The sequence below is a fragment of the Artemia sp. Qi Xiang Cuo genome, chromosome 13 (assembly GCF_049724085.1).
Source record: "Artemia sp. Qi Xiang Cuo chromosome 13, ASM4972408v1, whole genome shotgun sequence".
Classification (NCBI taxonomy): Eukaryota; Metazoa; Arthropoda; class Branchiopoda; order Anostraca; family Artemiidae; genus Artemia; species Artemia sp. Qi Xiang Cuo.
The window spans coordinates 8,692,989-8,714,349 of record NC_142806.1 but is presented as its reverse complement, the minus strand read 5'-3'; the positions used below and the strand labels follow the sequence as shown (position 1 = coordinate 8,714,349).

The following is a 21,361-nucleotide window of genomic DNA, read 5'->3' as shown; positions in this document are numbered from 1 at the left end:
GAGAAGCATTCATTTCTCCTCCCCTAAGGCACTCGATATATCCTAGACGGAGGAGCTCTGCTACACAGGATACCATGAACAAAAAATGAAAGATACCTGGAGATTCTAGACCATTATGCAACTTACGTGACAGGAAAGTACCCTTTTGCCACTATCGTTTTCGACAGCTACGATGTTGGGGCTTCCATAAAAGATATGGCTCACTCGCAGAGGAGTCGTACAGTTGGCCGTGAGATCTTCTTCACAGCATATATACAGCTCAAGGTGAAGAAAGAAGAGTTCTTATCTTGCAAGAAAAACAAAGCCAGGTTTATCTGCGCTTTGGCTGATCATCTCCGTGCAAAGGGTGTCTCTGTCTCCCAGGCATCAGGTGACGCAGATGTCCCGATTGTGGAAGCTGCTGTTGCCTCTTCACGGTATCACGACACTGCCGTAGTTGGGGACGATACCGATCTATTGGTTCTCTTATGCTACCACTGTGACTTGTCAAGCAAGAAACAATTTTTCGCACCTGAGCCAAAGTCGAATAAAGCTCCCTGAATATGGGACATACACACCCTGAAAGAGAAGCTGGGATAAGATACTTGTCATCTGATCCTTTTTGCTCACGCCCTGTTAGGCTGTGACTCTACTTCGCGAATCCACAGTGTGGGAAAAGGTCTTGCACTGAAGAGGCTGATAGAAGACAATGATTTCCGAACATCAGCTGCAGTGCTCATCCAGAAGTCCGCTTCGAAGGAAGAAATCAAGACCGCTGGTGAAGACGCCTTGCTGATCATATACGGTTCGTCGAAAGGAGGGAACTTGAACAAACTCCGCAGAGAAGTTTTTGAAAAGAAAGTGACAACGGCAAACTCTTTTGTTCACCCAGAACATCTGCCACCAACTTCTGATGCAGCCAAGTTTCATAGCTATAGAGTTTTTTTATCAAGTTCAGGTATGGACCGGGGAGCCTGATCCGGAACTGAAAGCCGAGGAATGGGGATGGAAGAATAAAGATGACTTCTTGTACCCATTAACAACTGACCTCCCACCAGCCCCGCGTATGCTCCTAAAGATCGTGAAGTTCTCCTGTCGTGTACAGTGTAGTTCAGCGAGGTGTAGCTGCTTTAAAAACGGCTTAGTTTGTACTTCAGCATGCAAAACCTGCAAGGGAACAATGTGTTCCAACTCCCCAAAAATCGACAGCAACAATGATGAAGAGAACCTAGAACCCTAATCGTTAATCCATTCCAAATGAAGAAGTTGTGAAACCAGTCGGAATCTGATTCTCTATTTTGTATTTTTTTACAAGATTGATTCTATCTAATAGACTGTGAAGATTAGACACTATGGGTTGACCCATAAATAGTATACGAAGAGTGTTTTAAGTGTGATTTACGATACTGACTACTGAAAACCAGTTCGGTTTGTAATTCCCTTTCCTAATTATTTTCTAAAAAAATGTAGATCATTCATTAATGATTACGATTTTTTTCTGGTTCAGTGAAAAACCTATTTGATTCTATTTTCGGTCTCAGCTCGTGATTCTACGTCAGAACCACACTTTTATTCAAGAAAATCGGGCTACAACAAAAATTCTATTTTTTAGGCGAAAAAAGTCGAAAAGATGCGTTTACTTTTTGTATGGTGCTTTTTAGGCTAAGTCTGACTTCGTTTTCGATCTTGTCAAGGTATTTTGGGTTGGAATCATATTTAAGTTGAAGAAAAGCTGGTGCCCACAAAAATTGCGATTTTTATTCGAATAACAGAAAAAATAGCATTAAAAGCAAAAAAAACGGTTATTTTGCGTCGACTCAGAATATGCAAAAATGGATATGTTGTTCTTTTTTTTCTACAAGATGGTGTAAAAATCATTTCTGTTGCAATTTGTTTCGGGTCGACCTCTTTTTGGAGCTCATTTTCCTGTACTATTAGTATTCTTTTCTACATATGTATAGACATACAAGGCGAAGATGTGTTACTTGAGAAAAGTCAAAAAGCGACCAGCATCACTTGGCTGGTTTCTCTTGCCAAAATTTCTGTCTTCAACCGGAACTTACCTTCAGCGGCTGGAATCATGATGTACATAGTAAATTCAGTGTAGCTAAGGAGTCAATCAGGCTTATTTTTTGAAAAAAAAGCCGCATCTCACCTGGAATTATCAACAACATAAGACAGATCTTATATTACGGATCGATCTGTATTTTCCATACTGAAGCAACAGATTTCAAAACATCGTTTGTGTATATTTATATGTTCTTGGGCATGTGAAACGTAGATGAAACGTTAGTAGAGTGCTTCACATAACCTACATTTATCAAGCGCCTCCAGTTGGGGGCAGATTTTTCCCCAGTAATACTTTTTACTTTAATTACGTCGTTGCATAATTCAGTAGCAACCAGCGTGTTCAATTGCACATACCCTCTGAAATATCTAAATTAAAAATAAGCATAATTGTTGCGTTATTCTTTAGTTTTAAGTTATGGGGTGGGGGGGAAATCAGCAATTTCAACCGAATTAAGAAATTCTAGCGTGAATTCAATTTTTCCTTCTTATTTACCCTTCGCATAATCATAACTTCTAAAGGATTTTTATTCTCTTAGGAGGCGATCGACAATTTCAGCATTAGTTTCACTTTTTTTTTTTTTTTTGAGCAGTGATAAAATAATGCGTTTCTTCATTCCATTGTAATTTTATAACTTTTTGCGAATGCCTCCTGTACAATTGATGATGCTCGTTATAACATGTCTTCTAAACACATGTTTTGTTGTATATCAGTTTAGCTTGCGATTCTCGCTGCCGCTTGTATATAACCGTAGATTTCGCTGTGCATCGTTTTCGTTAGCGATTCGATGTGATGCTTGCTGTCGTATGTCTTCTAAGCGCAAATTTTTGTTGTGCTGTATTTTCATATAATTTTGCATGACGCCATAGATACCAAAAAACTTATTTTCCACCCTTTTCCTCAGTAATAATTTTGCTTTAATTACGTTTTTATATAATTCAGTGGTAACCAGGCGTGTTCCTTTGGACATACCCTCTGAAATATGTAAATTACGCAACAGCATTCTCAAAAGGATTAAGAAATTCTGGCGTGAATTCAATTGCTTCTCCCTGTTCATCCTTCACAGAATTACAACTTTTATAGGATTTGTATTCTCCTGCGAGGTGATCAACAATTTCAGTATAAATTTTACTTACACCTTTTTTTTTAGCAGCGATGAAATAACACGTTCCTTTATTCCATCGTAATTTTGATGACTTTACGAATGCTTCCTGTTCAATTGATGATGCTCGTTGTTACATGTCTTCAAATCAAAGATTTTGCTTTGCATCATTTTCACTTGTGAATCATTGTGATTCTCGTTGTCACTTGTCTTTTAACCGCAGAGTTCGCTGTGTATGCTTTTCATTTGCGACTCTTTATGATGCTCGTTGTCGCATGTCTTCTAATCGCAAATTTCGTTGTGCTTCATTTCCGTTTATCATTACCTCTTAAATTTGCTCCATGGCTTTCGCTTTAGCTGTTAGGAACCATTTTCATATTATATAATTCCGCAAGACGTCATAGATACCCAGAAAAAACTTATTTACCAGCTTTTTTTCTTGGAATGACTTCAATTCCTCCTTCCTGTTTATCCATTACAGAATCATAACTTTTATAGGAATTGTAATCTCCTGCGACATGATCGACAATCTCATCAATAATTTTACTCATTTCTTTTTTTAGAAGAGCTAAAATAACACGTTCCTTCATTCCATTATAATTTTGATGACTTTGCGAATGTTTCCGGTTCGATTGGTGATGCTCGTTGTCGCATGTCTTCTAACCACAGATTTTGGAGTGCATTATTTTCATTTGCGATTCGTTGCAATTCTCGCTTACTCTTAGCTATCTGCTCATGATTGGATATAGCCTGTTTTAAGGGACATTTGTTCAACATCACTGTAATTGTCACTTATACTCTAACGAGAATCTCTTAATAATTCGTATCAGACGAGTCCTTTGATAAACTTACAGAATTAGTTGGATCCATGCCAAGGCGTGACCTTCTGATCGTTGTAGACGATTTCCACGCCTACGACGGTAGCCGTGAACCGACTATGAACCATCTAGAGACAAATCTGAATTCGACGATAGATGTGAATGAGGGAGGAGACTCGTGGAGTTTACTCAACTGCATAACCTAGTCATAGCCAACACCGTGTTCCAGCACAAACCATTGCTGAGAATTAACTGGAGATCCAGAGATGGAAGGACACAATCTCAATTCAACTACATTCTATTATGAGGGTGTTAAAAAATTCAATAATGAATTGTAGAGCCTTTACAGGCCATGATGCTGGCTCCAAAAACGGGTCCGACCACGCACTTGGAAAGTCTATCCCAGCTCTCAAACTAGCAGCGGGAAAAAGAGTTATTCACCCCCTTCCACCGGAAGTACGATGTAGGATGCCTCGATCCACATACACACCCCGAAGCAGATCTGCTAAGAGATCTTTAAGCGGTTGAGCATCTTGGCTCTAAAAGATTCCGATGGGTCAGCGAGCATTATCAAGGACGAATGGAGTTCAACCAAAGACTTCGAGACTCTCAGGAAGCAATGCCACAAATCAGCCCAAGGAGATCACCAGTGATATTGGGATCTAATGGCAACAGACATGGAGAAGTCCGCACGACACTCCGATTTGAGGAAACTCTACCAATTTCTCCAAGAGGCCTCTGGTAAAAATAAGAATTATACAAATTCGATAAGAAGCGATAATTGTACTCTTCACACCTGTAACGACGATACCACAAAAAGATGGATGTCTCACTACCTAAATTTACTTAATCCTACGAGTTCCACAGCAAACCTCCTACCCCAAACCACCAATACCAACAATATTTTCACCAACAGCAGCAGCCCTCCTGATCTGCTCGCTAGGGAAAATTAAACTAGTCAGCATGGAACTATGACGATGTCAACGTTGAGCCACCAACTTTGCAAGACGTCCAGACAGTCATCAAGAAACTCAAGATTCACAAAACGAAAATATTCAAAGCAGCCCCAAGCCTAGCTCCAAGACTTCAGAATTTGTTCAATGACTTCAATTACTCCTTCCTGTTTATCCATTACAGAATCATAACTTTTATAGGAATTGTAATCTCCTGCGACATTATCGACAATCTCATTATTAATTTTACTCATTCGTTTTTCGAGAAGAGCTAAAATAACACGGCCTCTGGTAAAAATAAGAATCATACAAATTCGATAAGAAGCGATAATTGTACTCTTCACACATGTAACGACGATACCACAAAAAGATGGATGTCTCACTACCCACAAAAAGATGGATGTCTCACTAAACACGCAACAATAATTCCCCCAGGATTTGCAAGACTCTGTTATCGTCCCTGTATTCAAAGAGGGTGAAAGAACTAAATGCAAAAACTACCACCGAATATCCCTCATTAGCATAGCTGCGAAGATCTTTGCTATTGTCTCCTGAGTGCTCAGATTAGCAAGAAGCTGGACAACACAACCCAACCGATCAGGATCCAGAGCAGGTATGGGGATGCATCCATCAGCTCTTCATGCTGAGACAGATACTCACTTTCAACTGTGCTGTTCGTTGTAGGATTTGAATAGCAATTCTGGAAGATAAAGTTCCGTCCAAGAACGTTCAACTAACCCAGGCACACTACAAACACACATGGGCCTTCATCCAAGTCAACATGGGAGCTCCCGTCTTGGTTAAGAATTGAATTCGGTGTAAAACAAGCCTGTATCCTCTCCAACGAGCTTTTTAGCTTTGTAAAGGACTGAATTTTGAGGAAAACCATGCAAGGCTGCGTTGAAATTAACGTAAGCTTGGATTTTAAAGTCACCAATTTGGAATACACGGAAGATTATTTACTGCTGTGTTGTTCTTGCCTAAAAACGCAGAACATACTCCAGAGAGTATCTGTAGCAGCTGCTCCAATAGGGATTGAAGATCAGTATTGAGAAGACCAAAGCGGTGACCAACGATGAACATTACTAACCTCTAATACTAAATTAAACAAAACAAAAGTTTTTTAGTACTTTTAAAAAAGCTTCTTAGTGTTCTGTTCAAGAATCGAAATCTCACCCCACCTCCATGGAAAAATCCCCCTCCCCACGGAAATATTCTCTAGACAATTCAATCCCGGTGGTAATTCATCCCGGACAATTAACCTTAACATCACCACGCGTAAAATTGAGACGGAAAAGAGAAAGCAAGACATATAAAAAGAATTTTCTATAAGCATTCTGGCAAATTCCCCCTGTGTATAATTTCCCCTGACAAGTTCACCCCCTGGAAACTCCCCCCGTGGAAACTCCCAGCTGAAAATTCGTCCCCACCCACCACCCAAAAATGTATGCAAGCTCCCAAATAACAAATGCTATGCGAAAACAATGGGCTGGTTTTATAACTTAGAGATCTTTCCCCTGGGGCTGTGGAGGGTCTTGTTATATCCAAAGGCATAGTTATTGGGTCTTTCAACTATGATAAACAAAATGACTATCTGGCTATCTCAAAATGGGCCGGGGAGGGGGCCTAGTTGCCCACAATCTTTTTAGTCAATTAAAAAGGGCACTAGAACTTAAAACGAACCCTCTCACGATGTTCTAGGGCCAAGATCGATACGATGACCCCTGGAAAAAAAAGTAATAAAAAAATGAAAAAACATCTTTTTTTTTGGCAAAAATATCAAATTCCCCATTTTTGCAGAAAGGAGCTTGAAACTTCTAAACTAGGGTTCTCTGATATGCTGAATCTGATGGTGTGATTTTCATTTGGATTCTATTACTTCTAAGGGCTGTTTTCTCCTTTTTTCGAAAATCAGGCAAATATTCTCAGGCTCGTAGCCTTTCATAGATAAAACTAAACTGAATGAAACTTATAGATTTGAAATCAGCATAATATGCCGAATCTTTTGATATATCTATTGGTATCAAAATTCCGCTTTTTAGAGTTTCGGTTACTATTGAGCCGGGTCGCTCCTTACCACTTGAGATAAATAATAGACAGTATGATCATTCCCTATCTCAACCATTATACAAACCCGGACCGAGATGCTAGTGTTCCGGAGAACATTTAAACAACTATAAACATAAGCGACATTCGATTTTTTGACGGGTAGACAAGTCGGATTTCTCTTGAACGCGAAACTTGGCTTCAACATTGTGACACTAAATTTTAAAGAATCTAATTTTAAATTATTTTGCTCCAATACATATATAAAAATCGGTAATGAGTAGTGCAGCATTATTATTAGATGTTTTTAGGAATTACAAGCAGGTTTAGAAGTCTCGATTTGGTTTCAAAGGCATTTTGAGAAAGTTTCTGCGAAAATACGTATTCCAGGCTAATTGGACCGCTGATGGCAGTTCAATAGAGACGAGCTGTTTGTACGCACCTATATATATATATATATATATATATATATATATATATATATATATATATATATATATATATATATATATATATATATATATATATATATATACTACGAAAACATTACGAAAAATAAAGTTTTTTTAAAGAAAAATAAAGGTCATATTAAACTTGAGATCAGTAGAAATAGAAGCCTACAATTAATCAAACTCAAAACGATAGAAATTATTATTAAAGAATAAAAAAGGAAAGGAGAATAATTTGTATGGCTGTAACACTGCATATAAATTTATATAAATGTATATACTGTGTGCTGTAATAATGCCAAATGTAAATGTAATATTGGTTTAAGAATGGAAAGAAAAACAAAGAATGAATTTACAACGATAATCAGGTTAAAAATAAGTTTTATTTGAACAATGCCATAACATGATGACATTTGATTATGAAATTTGGCGCTTCACATTGATATTTCAGTTCCAGTTTTTTTTCGATTTTTTCTCAAAGGGAAATTACGTGGAGGGCATGAATGCAGACTTGCAGCTAAATTAAATATAGTCACTTCCTTTTTTCACATAGGTTTATTGATATTGGTTTCATTTTTATTGTCTGTAGTAGCCTACTGAGGGGCTCATTAAGGAGATAATCAAACACAAGTTTATAAAAATTTTGCCCCTTTGTTCAAAAAAGGTAAAATTGTAAAAAAAAAATTGCGGCAAATTTTAAATAGTCCCACCACTTCGTGGATCCCTCTCCACTATGAAATTCCGGTTATTTCCCTGTTGCAGTATTGAAAAGAAGTTAGCACTAGAAATTTCCTTATTTTCACAAATTTAATCAACCCCCCGCACCCCTTTTTAGAAATCCTACATAAGCCAATCAGTTAAGCCATACCTGTGAGATGGGACAGTAGCAAACCACTTCACCGGCTCACCACGTCACAATTACGCTTTCACAATTACGAATAATGCAAATTCGCACCATTATTCAGTGACTGACACATTTACACTGACCCCTAAGTGGGGGTAAATGGGAGGAGCTGTTTGTACACGCCGAGGATGTAGTGCCAAAAATCATTAAGCCTTGACCTTACTGTTATATTATTTATATACAGTGCTCCTTACTTACAGTTCGGGACCACGAACTGTTTGATCACTGCCAGGTTGAGCTAGTCAACAAATTTAAATTCCTTGGCTCAATAATAAACTTAAAAGTGGATGCAGTCATGAAATCAATGCCAGCATATTAATAGCATCCTGTCTTTTCACAACTGCGTGACTGCTCTGGAACAGGAGGGAGATAAAGTATTAAACTAAAACCTGAGTGTTTGAATCGCTTGTTCGCTCCGTCCTCCTACACAGGTGCGACCCATCAAGCGATAAAAGTGTCCAAAACCCAGGCTCAAAATTCGTTTGAACATTGGTGCATAAAGCACATACTCGAGCTGAAAGTACACGACCAAGTCCCGAATGAAACAATAAAACAACGTTTCAAACAGAAGTTTGACCTGGAAACCATCATTCGCCGCTGTTGTCTCTCCTGGTTTGGCCATGCCTGTTTCAGGCATGATAACACCTTTATTTCGGTGGCACTTTGGTGCAAACCATTTTCAGTTCTGGAAAAAAGGCGTGGGGGTAAGTCGAAATCAAGGGAGAACACCATCAAGTCCGACCTCGCACCAACTGGTGGGTATAGACGACGCGGCTGGAGATTGGACCCCTCCTGGCTTGAAATTGTCATCCCTTTGACCCTTGACTGCACCCAATGGAATACGACCGTCTGCCAACTGCTAGCACCAGGAAGAACTGCAGAGCTCGTATCTCGATTCAAGTTACCCTATGAAACTTCAAATAAAATGGGTATTATCGTAATTTTGCCGCATCGAAGCTATTTTAATATGAAGTTAATTTGAAATGTACGTCTTAACCTAGTCCAATATTATGTTTTGATGAAAAATGAAACTGGCCGACAAATAAACAAGTTTCCCATCAATTATCATTTTTAAGTTTACTTAATAAATTATAATATTGTCCAAATTATTGTGGGATAACTGCCCCCTGGAATGACGCATATGCTACCAGTGGCAGTATTCCACTGCAATCGATTGTAATAAGCTATACTGAACACGGTAAAAGTCTCAGTTCTAAGACGGTAGAAGTGCAGTTAATATTGTGATACTATTATAATAGTAACAATAAAAATTTTCAGATTTCAACCAGTAAAAGATATAGCAGTACCCTTCATAGTCATCAGCCATGTGGTAGCACAGTGGATTGATGCTCTGCTTGGCAATATGGGGTCCAAGGATCGATCCCTGCAGCAGCAGGGTTGATCGACGCCCTATGCGGTAACAATGGCTCAGGAAAATCCTTTATCCTATCTAATAGTAATAAAATCACATCGATAATAACAAGATTTTAGATATGATGACTTTGGTAACTTAAAAGAAGTAAAATTGTGCATTTCAGTTTCTTAAAATCAATATTAATAACCAATCTCTCTTCTACATCTTCGCTACAACCAGTGACAGGATTTACAGTTTTGAGTAAAAATGAACTCTTAGAAGAATTAAAACTTCATGTAGCCTATAAATGTAAAATTCATAGACACAGTATGACTTTTAAGTGCGAATGGTATTTTTCGTAGATTAACAATTATACGATATAGACAAAAACAGTATTTTTTTGGGACAAAGTAGCCAAAAGTTGGGCGAAATCAATTCTCAATTCTATGGCAGAAAAATTGAAGCTACTATTATTTTATAACAAGAGTATTTTAGCTATCAACTAGAAAATAAATAGAAATAAAATTGATAGTCATAAATAAAAATATTACAGCATTTTAGATTTCAGTACCAATAAGTCAAAAGAACAAAAAAGAATTACCTCAGTTTTTTAAAGTCAACATCTCTTTCAACATCTTCTTTGTTACCAGTAACATTGCATAGTGAAGGATGGTTGCACAGGTTGCGCAAAAGAGAAATATAATAAAGATGAGCACACCCATTGTAGCCACCTGTAAAAATGGAGCGAACCCCTTTACATCCAGTAATCTCCTCATAGATGACAGCTTGATCTTGGCTTATTTTACACAGGACAACATTCTCAACTTTCGGTGGTAAATATTCCTTTATCATATCTTGGGTGCGACGTAAAACAAACTTCGATATTATTTCATTCATTTCTTGAGCACGCATTTCTCCTATCTCTCTCACGTCTTCAGAAGCGTCTGGAAGTCGTGAGGCGTTGATTGGGTCTTCAAAAATGCGCTTAAATGCAGAGGGTTTTCCCAATATCCCTGGATTTACAATGTCTGCCAACGCAAAAAATTCTGATAAATCATTTTGAATTGGAGTTCCAGTAAGGAAAATCCTTCGTCCACAATCGAGTCTAGCTAAACTTTCCGATTTCTTCACTTTCAGGTTTTTCATTCGATGAGCTTCATCACATACAACCAGGTCGAAGGGAATTTTTTCAATTATTTCAGCATTGCGCACAAACAATTCATAAGATATTATCATAACCGGCCTATTGAACTGTTTTGCATAATCAATAGGCTTGTTTTTATTATCGATGACAAAAGGTAGGAGTCTTTCTCGCCCTAACCAGCGCTGAAACTCTTTTTCCCAGTTACGCACTAAGCTCGATGGAGCTATGATCATCACCCTTTTAGCAATCGGTTTACCTTCAAACGGCCCTTGATGCAGCATCGTCCAAATAAGAGCAATAGACTGAAGCGTCTTGCCAAGACCCATTGAATCAGCAAGAATACATCCTGTGCTTCCACCATCTCTGAATCCCATAACACATTCATACATAAATACAACACCGTCAATTTGATGTTTGCGCAGATGACGACCAAGAACAGGATCGATGACAACATCAACGATCCTCGTACTGCTGCTGAACTGGACTTTAGAATCAGGACGTGGTAGTACAATAGCACCTTTGTCTTCAGGATTGTGTCGCGGCTTCAAAATATTACTTTTTATAGGTTGTGCATTACTAGAGATTACCGGAAGCTGAAATTGAGCAGGTCGAGCAGGCTTCAGCGCAAGAATACTGGGTTCATATCTTTCAAAGCAACGACCTTTCAAAAAATCTGCTTGAGAAATAGGATCCAAAATCTCAACTTCCCTTGAACCTAAATAGAATCTTTCACCTGATTCAAAGCTTTTTACTTTAGCATTGCTCAATTTACCAAGTTCTTTGCCATCAGAATCAATTAGAGTAATATTTTTTTTAGAAACTACTAATATTCCATCTCCTTCCCACTTCTTATGCTTACGGTTGGACTGCTTGCCCCAAACAGCAGAAAAATATAAAGTTTCTGAGCTCTGGGTAAAATCACTAACATTATCGTTGCTAACATCTGTAAGCTCAATAACAGAATCAGTAGAATCATTCAGCAATTTTTTTCTTTTTACATCAATGGTAAAAGAATCGACAACTGGCACATTTTTAACTGGAGCTTGAAACATACGTTTCACAGGTGGTGGCCTATCATCGTCGTTTGATTTTGAGATAAGTGCTAAAATACTACTTGAACTACGCTTAATCACTCCTTCTTCCTTAAAGGATAGCTGCGACGGGGCGAGGGATCGTCTCATACCTAAAAAAAGAGGTACTTAGAGCTTCTATATTTGAAATAGTTCTAAAGTAACGTCTACATAGCAATAAAGGAGCATGTCCATAAAATGTTTTTTGCAGGGAGAACAAACAATTGGCTTCTGAGAAGAATCTAGTAGGCAGTATAGAACATGGTTGCAGCGATAGCTGCAGCCTAGTAAATAACAAACCTCGGCCCATAGCAACCAAAAATTTAAAAATGTGTTTTTAAAAAAAAAACTAACAATTGAAAAAAACAATATTATTTTTAACTGATTCAGGAATGGTAAATACTGTTTCTAATATTAAAATAATAGTAGAATATCTTAATAGTAAAATGTTATTTTAACAAAATGCAGGAATTTTGAAAAAGCCTGAAACCCCTCAAAAATGGCGTTGGTTCGAAACAAAAGTACACCATTGTAATCGTTAGTCCCGAAAACCCTGTACAAGAAACTTACAGCTCCCACGCCTTGAACAACAAAGAAAATATTTTTTTTTTATGGTGTCCTCTTTTTCCTCTTTCTTCTGTTTTTTTCTCTGTCGCTAGTGGGGCGCTGGAGCATCATAGAAACCTGTTAAACTGCCGACTTAAAAGCTAATTGTAACACCTAATTGTGTTTGATAAATTCAAATTGACAGCGCCATAATTAAGGGCCATATGACAGCCATGACAGCCATATGACAACCGAAAAATCCAACTTGGGTGCTTAATCATTTCCAAGTTTGTCAACTCAACTAAAAGACTGATAAATCATAAATTAGATTACTAGAAATTGAGACCATGTTGTGACTTTTCCATCATCTGGCCAGCTGCCCCGGCCTGTCCCCCCCCCCCGGGCATAAATCCCTAGCTCCTCCAATGCCGATTTCAGAGGCTTGGAACTGCCAAATTTTACGTTCATGGACTATTTTGATCGAAAACAGGACGAGACCAGCCCAACGATAAGCAATACTGCTCAAAAAGCACGTGATGTATATTTGCGGTGTCGTGTTGACTTTGGGGACTAAACTATGTATGCAAAAACGTTAAACAAAAGTCGTTTTGTCAAATTCTCCAACTGTATATTGTGTACATTATTGTTTTATATAATGTGTTTATTATGCGTATATAGTGTATATTATTTTATGCTTCTTTTTTGGTGATTAATAAAAAAAACTTCTTCCACAAAATAAGTATTTCAAATAGAAGTAGAGAACTCCATTAAACCAAAAATGAGCAAAAATAAAATCAAATAATCTACCAAACGTGAAACTACCACAAATCAGCATCGATAAATAAATGAAACTTGAAACGAACAGAAATTACAATAAATAACCGAGTCAAATTTAAAACGAGCAGAAATGAACATGAGTAGGGCTCAAAACCCCTATGCCTTCCCAAGGCCAGAACATAATTTGCACTTTACTAAAAAATATAACTGTTTTTACTTTTATAAGTTTAATAAATCAAATAATATTAACGTTTTGATTATTAAATACCAGTATATGTATATTAAACTGACAATGCGCATTCATTTGTATTTTTTTTTTCAGTAAAGTGCAAATTATGTTCCGGCCTTGGGAAGGCATAGGGGTTTTGAACCCTACTCATGTAAATTTCTGCTCGTTTTAAGTTTGAATCGGTTATTTATTGTAATTTCTGTTGGTTTTGAGTTTCATTTATTTATCGATGCTGAAGAAAAAACTCATTTACCACACTATCAGCACCTGGAGCATTATTTTTGAAACGTTTTAGTAGTCTTCCTTTACATCCAAGGTATCACAAATTTTTTTCATTTTTCTTTATATCGTTTCCTGCAACTCTATCTCGGTTTAGCACATTCTCAAAATGTTCTTCCCATCTCTCTTTAACTCTTTCCTTTTCAATAATTTTGGCCCCGTTCCTGTCTTTAACTGGGACAAGTTCAGATTGACTACCCCTCTCAAATTATTAACACGCCAGTAGGCTACAATATTTTACTATTATGCTATCTAGCTGCACCTTCCAGATCCTCGGCCTTTTTATCCATGGCCTCCACTTTACACCTCCTTAGTTCATATTTTAATGATTTCTCCACTTTCTTTACATTCCTTTTGTTTTCATATGATCAATTATTCAGATAATTCTTGTACAAACCCCTTCTGCTCTCTATTAAACGCAAAGCTTTTTCACATACATTCCCAGCTGCAGTCCTAATTTTATTCCTTAATACATCATCAATAGCCTCACAGTTTGTTTTACTAAAATTATACCATCCATCTACCGCATTGTCAAATTTTAAACTCCCATGTTTAGTATTCCACTGCTCCTGGAAAGTTTCTCGCAAATTCTCATCCGAGAGTCTACCAACGTCAAAACTTCCCGGGAGGTTGTTGCCCTTCCGAAATTTCAACTGTTAATTAACCCTTGACCCTACTAGAAGTTTATATTTACTTTTAGTATCAATCACAGCAGTCCTATATATCCTAATATTTTTTACTGATCCTACCAGTCTTCGGTTTACTATAACATAATCAATAAGGTTTTCTGTCTTACCATCACGTGAATACCATGTTAACTTAGGGGCCATTTTATGACCAAACACCGTGTTGGTTATAACTACATTATTATACCTACACAATTAAAGAAGTCTGTGGCCATTACCGTTTTCTTTTCCAACACAAAATTTACCAAGACAAGGATACCATCTATCCCTATTTCTACCAACCTGGGCGTTAAACTCTCCTAGTAAAATCATCATATTTCTACCCTGTCTATTTGCTCCTGTGAGTGAAATTCATCTGAGTCACTAGTATCTCTGTCAGTCGGTTCGACAGAGACATATACTACTATAACTGATACCCTGAACTTTTAAGTCATAAAATGAGCAATTAGTATCCTATTATTAATACCTTCCCAGCCTAAACAAGACTTAGCAGCTTACTTATTCAACATGAGTCCTACTTCCTGTCTTTGTACCCAACCCTTCCTGCCTGAGTAAAGAAATTCTATATAACCTAATTTCATGTTTCCTACCCCTGGGATATGAGTTTCTGAAACTCCTAATAAGTCCAGCTCGAATCGTCTCAATTCGTCAGTCAAAATGTCAATACGATAGTCAATTTTTAACGTCGGAACATTCCAAGTTCCAATTTTCGTGTTCTTTAAATCATTGAAATTATTTTGGCCTCAGGAAAAGCAATGATCCCGGATACCAGTGCAGGACGGGGATCACATATCTTCTCAAGTCTAAGAGTCGAAATCCTGCACAGACAGTCTCAAGCCTACTACCCCCGACTCATTATATATTCATGCTTACAAATATTATGCTACTGCGGGGAGGCAGCCCATAGTGGATGAATTAGCTAGGAAGAGGTTTTTCAGCCCAAAAGCTCCCGTCAAAATAGACCAAGCCCAGAAGATTTGTCCACTAATCAGAATCCCATGCGAATGCTGTGTCGTTTACTAGGCTATAATTTCCTCGAGGAGATGCACTCCTCAAGTGGGAATAGAGTTGACCGCAAGGTCCCCAGTCTTGCAGGTACCCCGAAAGGGTCGAGGCAGCCATTTGCAGAGGCCGTTAGATTCAATGTAAAAATGTCGCTTATGTTGGAAAGAATATGAAAAACACAGAAAATTAGACTAAGATCATATAAAAAAAAACACTACAAATCATATTTGTAGTCTATATAGAGTAATTTTAATATTAGCTGGCGCTAATTGCATATTGTCTAAACCAAATAAGTAAATCTAAAAAATAACAGATCCTTGGCCGGTAGGTAGCCAAAGAAGTACAACAATCAAAAGTATATTTTTCCTGTAGTACAGCAAAGCGTAAAAACATATCATAATGCGAAATTGATATTTAATCCCTCTTGATTTCTGGGAATATTTCTTTACTACGTTGTTATTATGAAAGTAAAGAGTAACATTAAACTTTAAAAGGAGCAGAATTTATTCCGTATAGAAGGGGGGCTGCCTTTCCTCATCCTTGCCTCCGCCTCATGGCCGTAGAAACTGTGCAGGACGCTCATTCGATCGGAAATTGAGAGTTCTAGTCCTTTTTTTATAAGTCATAAGGTATTGGAAACCAACCAGCCACGGGGGGTGGGGGGGGGGGGTATTTTCCGAGACAGGGACTAATATCATGACTAAAGAATAAATAATTCCAACAAGGTTGAATATGTAAAGATTCTAACTTTTGTTTTACCAATGGTGTTGCCTCATATTTAAAACTGAGTACAGTGGTTCAGTAGCAGGAGGATACAGTTGCACAGGAGGTTCAGTTGCATGGGTGTTCAGTTACAGGGGGTTTCGGTTAAATAGAATTTACTTGCATGGGGGTTGAGTTACACGAGGGTTCATTTAAATGGGGTTCAGTTGCATAAGGGTTCAGTTATACGGGGTTCAGTTACACGGTGGATCAGTTGCATTGGAACCACTTCCACCACGCTTGGCAATAGTCACTTGCTGCACGTGATTTCTGAAAGGGGATGCCCCCCTCGCTGTAGGATAATTATTTCTTATCTTCTATGAAATGATGGATGACCTTCACGGAATGTGCAGATTCTCAGAGTTTCGCCATCTTCTCTGCTTGTTCCGTCTTTTTTGGGGATTTTGATGAATTCATGCCCACCGTCTCCACAAAATAAGTTTCCGAATACGTCCTTGGTGTCATATCTGTGTTTCTGGTAAGTAAAAAGTGTCGCATCACGTAAGTAGGTCAACGATCCCCAGCTATCTAATGAAAATGATAGTAATCGATAGATGATATAGTTAAGCAGACCTAATTGACTGGTTTTGCCTGTTTCAAACAGCTCAACCCTCTGACCACGCATTCCAAATGTAAGAATCCTTAACTGGTAACTTGGAAGAAAAAACACAAGGAACTCGCAAAAACACATGCTGAATGTAATCTATTTATAATCATATCCCTATTCCCATATTTTACTCTATTAAATAAAAAAAACAAGTTTTTGTAAGTGAAAGTAAGGAGCGACATTAAAACTTAAAACGAACAGAAATTATTCCGTATATGAAAGGGGCTGTCCCCTCCTCAACGCCTTGCTCTTTACGCTAAAGTTTTTATTGTTTTAAAAATAAAGTTATGTGACAGAGTCAAACTTTGGCGTAAAAAGCGAGGTGTTGAGTAGGGGACAGCCCCTTTCTTATACTGAATAATTTCTGTTCGTTTTAATTTTAATATCGCTCCTTACTTTCACTTAAAAAAACTTGTTTTTTCTATTTAATTTCTGAACGTTTTTGAATTAATGCAGCTTTGATTTTGGCTCACTGTAAATGAATAATTAGAATAAAACTTGCATATTAATTTTACTTGTTTTGGCTAAATGGCTTTCTCGAAATTTTGTTCTGGCGTAACTTACGTAACGAACTTCTATATTTATATGTTTTTATTACGTATACTAGGGAGTTTACCTCTAGTCAATGCCTCACTCTTTACGCTAAAGTTCAAATTTTGTTCGAATCACAAACCCCTGAATCACAAAGGCCGGTTAATTAGAATAGATAGCTCTTTTGAAAGTACTAAAAAAAAAAAATTAGTGTACAGGGCGAGGTATTGACTTGGGGGAAAACCCCCTCATATGCATGATAATTTCTGTTAGTTTCAAGTTTTATTGTTGCTCCTTACTTTTAGTTGAAAAAACTTGTTTTTTATTTAATTTCTGATCGTTTTTTTAAATAATGCAGGGAAATCCGGCGCTCCCTTCACAGAAATGTCCCTCCCCCCAAGGGAACATTCTCCATGGAAAGATCATACCCCGTAACCCCCTCCTCCGACCCTTTCCCCCACCAAAAAAGATTCTTCCTGAAACGTCTGTATACTTTCCATTAAATGGCTTTCTCGAAATTTTGTTCTGACGTAACTTACGAATTAACTTACGTAACGAACTTCTATATTCGTATGTTTTATTTTAGAATAGATAGCTCTTTTGAAACTACTAAAAAAAAACTTTAGCGAAAAGGGCGTGGTATTGACTAGGAGGCGGACCCCCTCATATACGTAATAATTTCTGTTTGTTTTAAGTTTTAATGTTGCTCCTTACTTTCAGTTGAAAAAACAAGTTTTTTGATTTAATTTCTGATCGTTTTTTAAATAATGTTGGGAAATCCGGCGCCACCTTCACAGAAATGTCCCTTCCCCAAAGGAAACATACTCCATGGAAGGATCCGCCCCCGTGACCCCCGCCTCCGGCACCCCCCCATCAGAAAAAAAACCCCTGAAACGTCTTTACACTTCCCATTAACCAATACTATATGTAAACAATGGGCAAAGTTCATAACTACCAGCCCTTCCCTTTGGAACTGTGGGGATTAAGTCATCCTCAAAGACATTTTTATTAGATTTTCGACTAGGCTGAACAAAATGGCTATCGCAAAATTTTGATTGGGTTACTCTGGGAAAAAAATGAGCGTGGGAGGGGGCCAAGTTGACCTCCAATTTTTTATGTCAGTTAAAAAGGGCACTAGAACTTTTAATTTCCGTTCAAATTAGCCCTCTTACGATATTCTAGGACTACTGTATCGATACGATCACCCCTGGGAAAACCAAAGAAAAAACAAACAAACAAAACAAAAACAAAAAACAAACAAATAAACACGCATCCATGATCTTTCTTCTGACAAAAAATACAAAATTCCACATTTTTGCAGATAGGAGCTTGAAACTTCCGCAGTAGGGTTTTCTAATACGCTCAATCCAATAGTGTGACTTTCATTAAAGTTCTATGACTTTTTTGGGGGTGTTTCCCCCTTTTTTTCGAAAATCAGGCAAATTTTCTCAGGCGCGTAACTTTTGATGGGTAAAACTAAACTTAATTAAACTTATATATTTGAAATCAGCATTAAAATTTAATTCTATTGATGTATCTATGGGCATCAAAATTCCGGTTTTTAGAGTTTCGGTTACTATTGAGCCGGGTCGCTCCTTACTTACAGTTCGTGGTAACGAACTGTTTGAAAGAAAGAGGATGTCACATTCTCTAGTATTAAGTGTTTCTCTTTTCTTATATGTGTTTTTGTCTACAGGTTGTGACCTGGGTTTTATATTAAATTGCCCAACTTAATACCTGACCTGAAAAAGATTACATTTTCAAACATCGTTCAAGTGACCAGACATGAAACTTAATCATTGTGGCAATTTTGAGCAAGACCAGGAAAAAAATACCCGTTTCCGAGCTTCAAGCTATGAAGTTCTTGGGCATTTTTCAACTTACTATTTCCATGAAAAGATCTATTCCGAAACTCATATAATAAAAACAAAGCAATGGAACTAAATGAATATTAGCATTGCATTCCATTTCACACAGCCCCATACCATATATATATAGAATATTCTTAGAACGAAGCAGCACCAGATTTTGTAATTAACAAAATCAAATTAAATAAAAGAAATCTCTTTATCTGTTTTAGCTCTCAGGTGGTGTGCAGACAACAAACACCACCACATTTCCTAGTTTTGGTGGTTGGCAGGTATTAAAAGGCTGAGAAGCACTAATCAAAAGTAACATATGTTTTTAATATCAGTTACCACATACAAACTTCATCAAAACTACAGAAATAAGAAGTCCAACATTTATTATAAAAAATATGAAGACAAGCAACTTGACATGCAGGAGTTACCATTAAGTCATCAGAATACCATTAGTATGACACTAGTCTAAATAATTTGATTACAGTCATAATCCTGAAACGAGAGATTAAAACAAGAAAAAAAGGGCAGTTTTAGCCATCCAATATTTCAATCCACAAGTGTGGTCCTTTGGACCAGTCTCAGGAGAGGAGATGACTTCCCAATCCTTTGTGAAGGCATGATAGCACATGTTATTTTTGACCAACAAAAAGTTTGCTTCGAAAACACTCCTGGCATCAGACCCTCTTTCTTTCAAACAACCTAACTGAATTTCCCCTATTTATAAATATTTCTGGTATGCATAGGCTACACTTATTACCACAAGTACATATACGAGGCGTGTTTTTTTTTAATTAAGGTTCGTTTGAACATAGGTACACAATGAAAGATTATTTCAAAAAAGTACATTTATTTTCAGAAAGTTTTAAAGTTTCAACTAATTTTAATGTAAAGTCTTTATAAGAACTTTCCCCTGACTCCAATAACCGAGGGTTCACTGCTGTTATTACATTGTCGTCATCTTTTTAACAGTTGCCACTGAGGTGGCAACCAGTTGAACTAGAGATGAAACACAGATTTGCATATCACGGCCTAATCAAGGCAACATAACATGCAATGGAAATACAAGCACTCCCCTAAAAATTTGAAGGCTGAACATCCTCTCTCCCAGTGCAAAATGATGGCATTGGTGTTTTTTTTTTGTTTTTTTTTGGTCGACTTCATGCAATTTAGGAACCACTATCGATGCAGAAGCATACTACCCAATGGCATGCTGACAAAGGAAACTGTCCTTCTTCATGACAATGCAAAACCTCACACTACTGGTCAGACCCATAATTTGTTGGACAGTTTTGGCTGGGATGTTTTAGATCACCCATAATACAGTCCTGATCTTGCACCAAGGGATTACCATCTATTTCTCCATGTGAAGTAACACCTGAGTGGCAAATGTTACAATGATGATTATGATGCAAAAACGGAAGTGAATTCCTGGTTAGCACAACAAGCAGCGTTTTTCTACAGAGGCTACTTAAAAATTAGTTGAGAGGTATGATAAGTGTTACAATAAACTTGCCAACTATGCTGTTAAATAGAGTAAAGTATGTACTTTTTGAAAAGAAATTTACTTTTGTTAAATAATCATTTGTTGTGTACTTATAATCAAATGGACCTTAATTAAAAAACACGCCTCATACAATAAAAGTCAAAATTTGAGACAAATACTGTAATGATAATGAGGTTAACATTTACATTGAATATTGTACAGTACCGTAGACTGAGCACACTTTGGACCAAGGAGGTAACTTTGGACCAAAGCTGAAAAAAAAGATCTTAGAAGTTGCAGTTCTAGTTTTTTTTTTCTCAAGCAAGAAGGTTCATAAGGTAAAGTCTTAAACCAATTATCTTTGAATTTGCTCCAGTTGATTGGCTTAAAAAAAAAAATTTGTTACAAGTAAAGTTTTGGCAAATTTTACTTCCTTTTACAAATTGCATCAGCTCTGGACTTATCAACTGACTGGTGTTATTTTTTTCAGGTCAGCGTGTCCCTGGACATCCTGTCAGCAAAAAACTCAAAGAAATCAATCCTATCAATGAATGAGGACCAGTGAGAGAAGGAAATCTGGAAAGAGTCATTTCGAGAAGTCAAAATGGGGTAACTTTGAACCAAAACAAACTTTAGCAAATATTTGCCTTTTCTTTGTAGGTTAAGAGCTGAAGATGCCACGTAAGCACAAAAGACAGCCAGGAAGT

General features: G+C 37.3%; 1 protein-coding gene across 1 annotated transcript in view; it reads right to left on the bottom strand.

Annotated features, from left to right (window-relative positions):
• The window catches only part of LOC148944909 (DNA repair and recombination protein RAD54B-like), a 55,382-nt gene that overhangs the window by 16,994 nt on the left and 17,027 nt on the right, over positions 1-21,361 (bottom strand). Inside the window, exon 2 of the mRNA XM_089099209.1 lies at positions 10,275-12,000. Within this exon, the coding sequence (XP_088955335.1) occupies positions 10,275-11,998 (1,724 nt within the window). The 5' untranslated portion in view covers positions 11,999-12,000. The remainder of the gene's footprint in view (positions 1-10,274; positions 12,001-21,361) is intronic.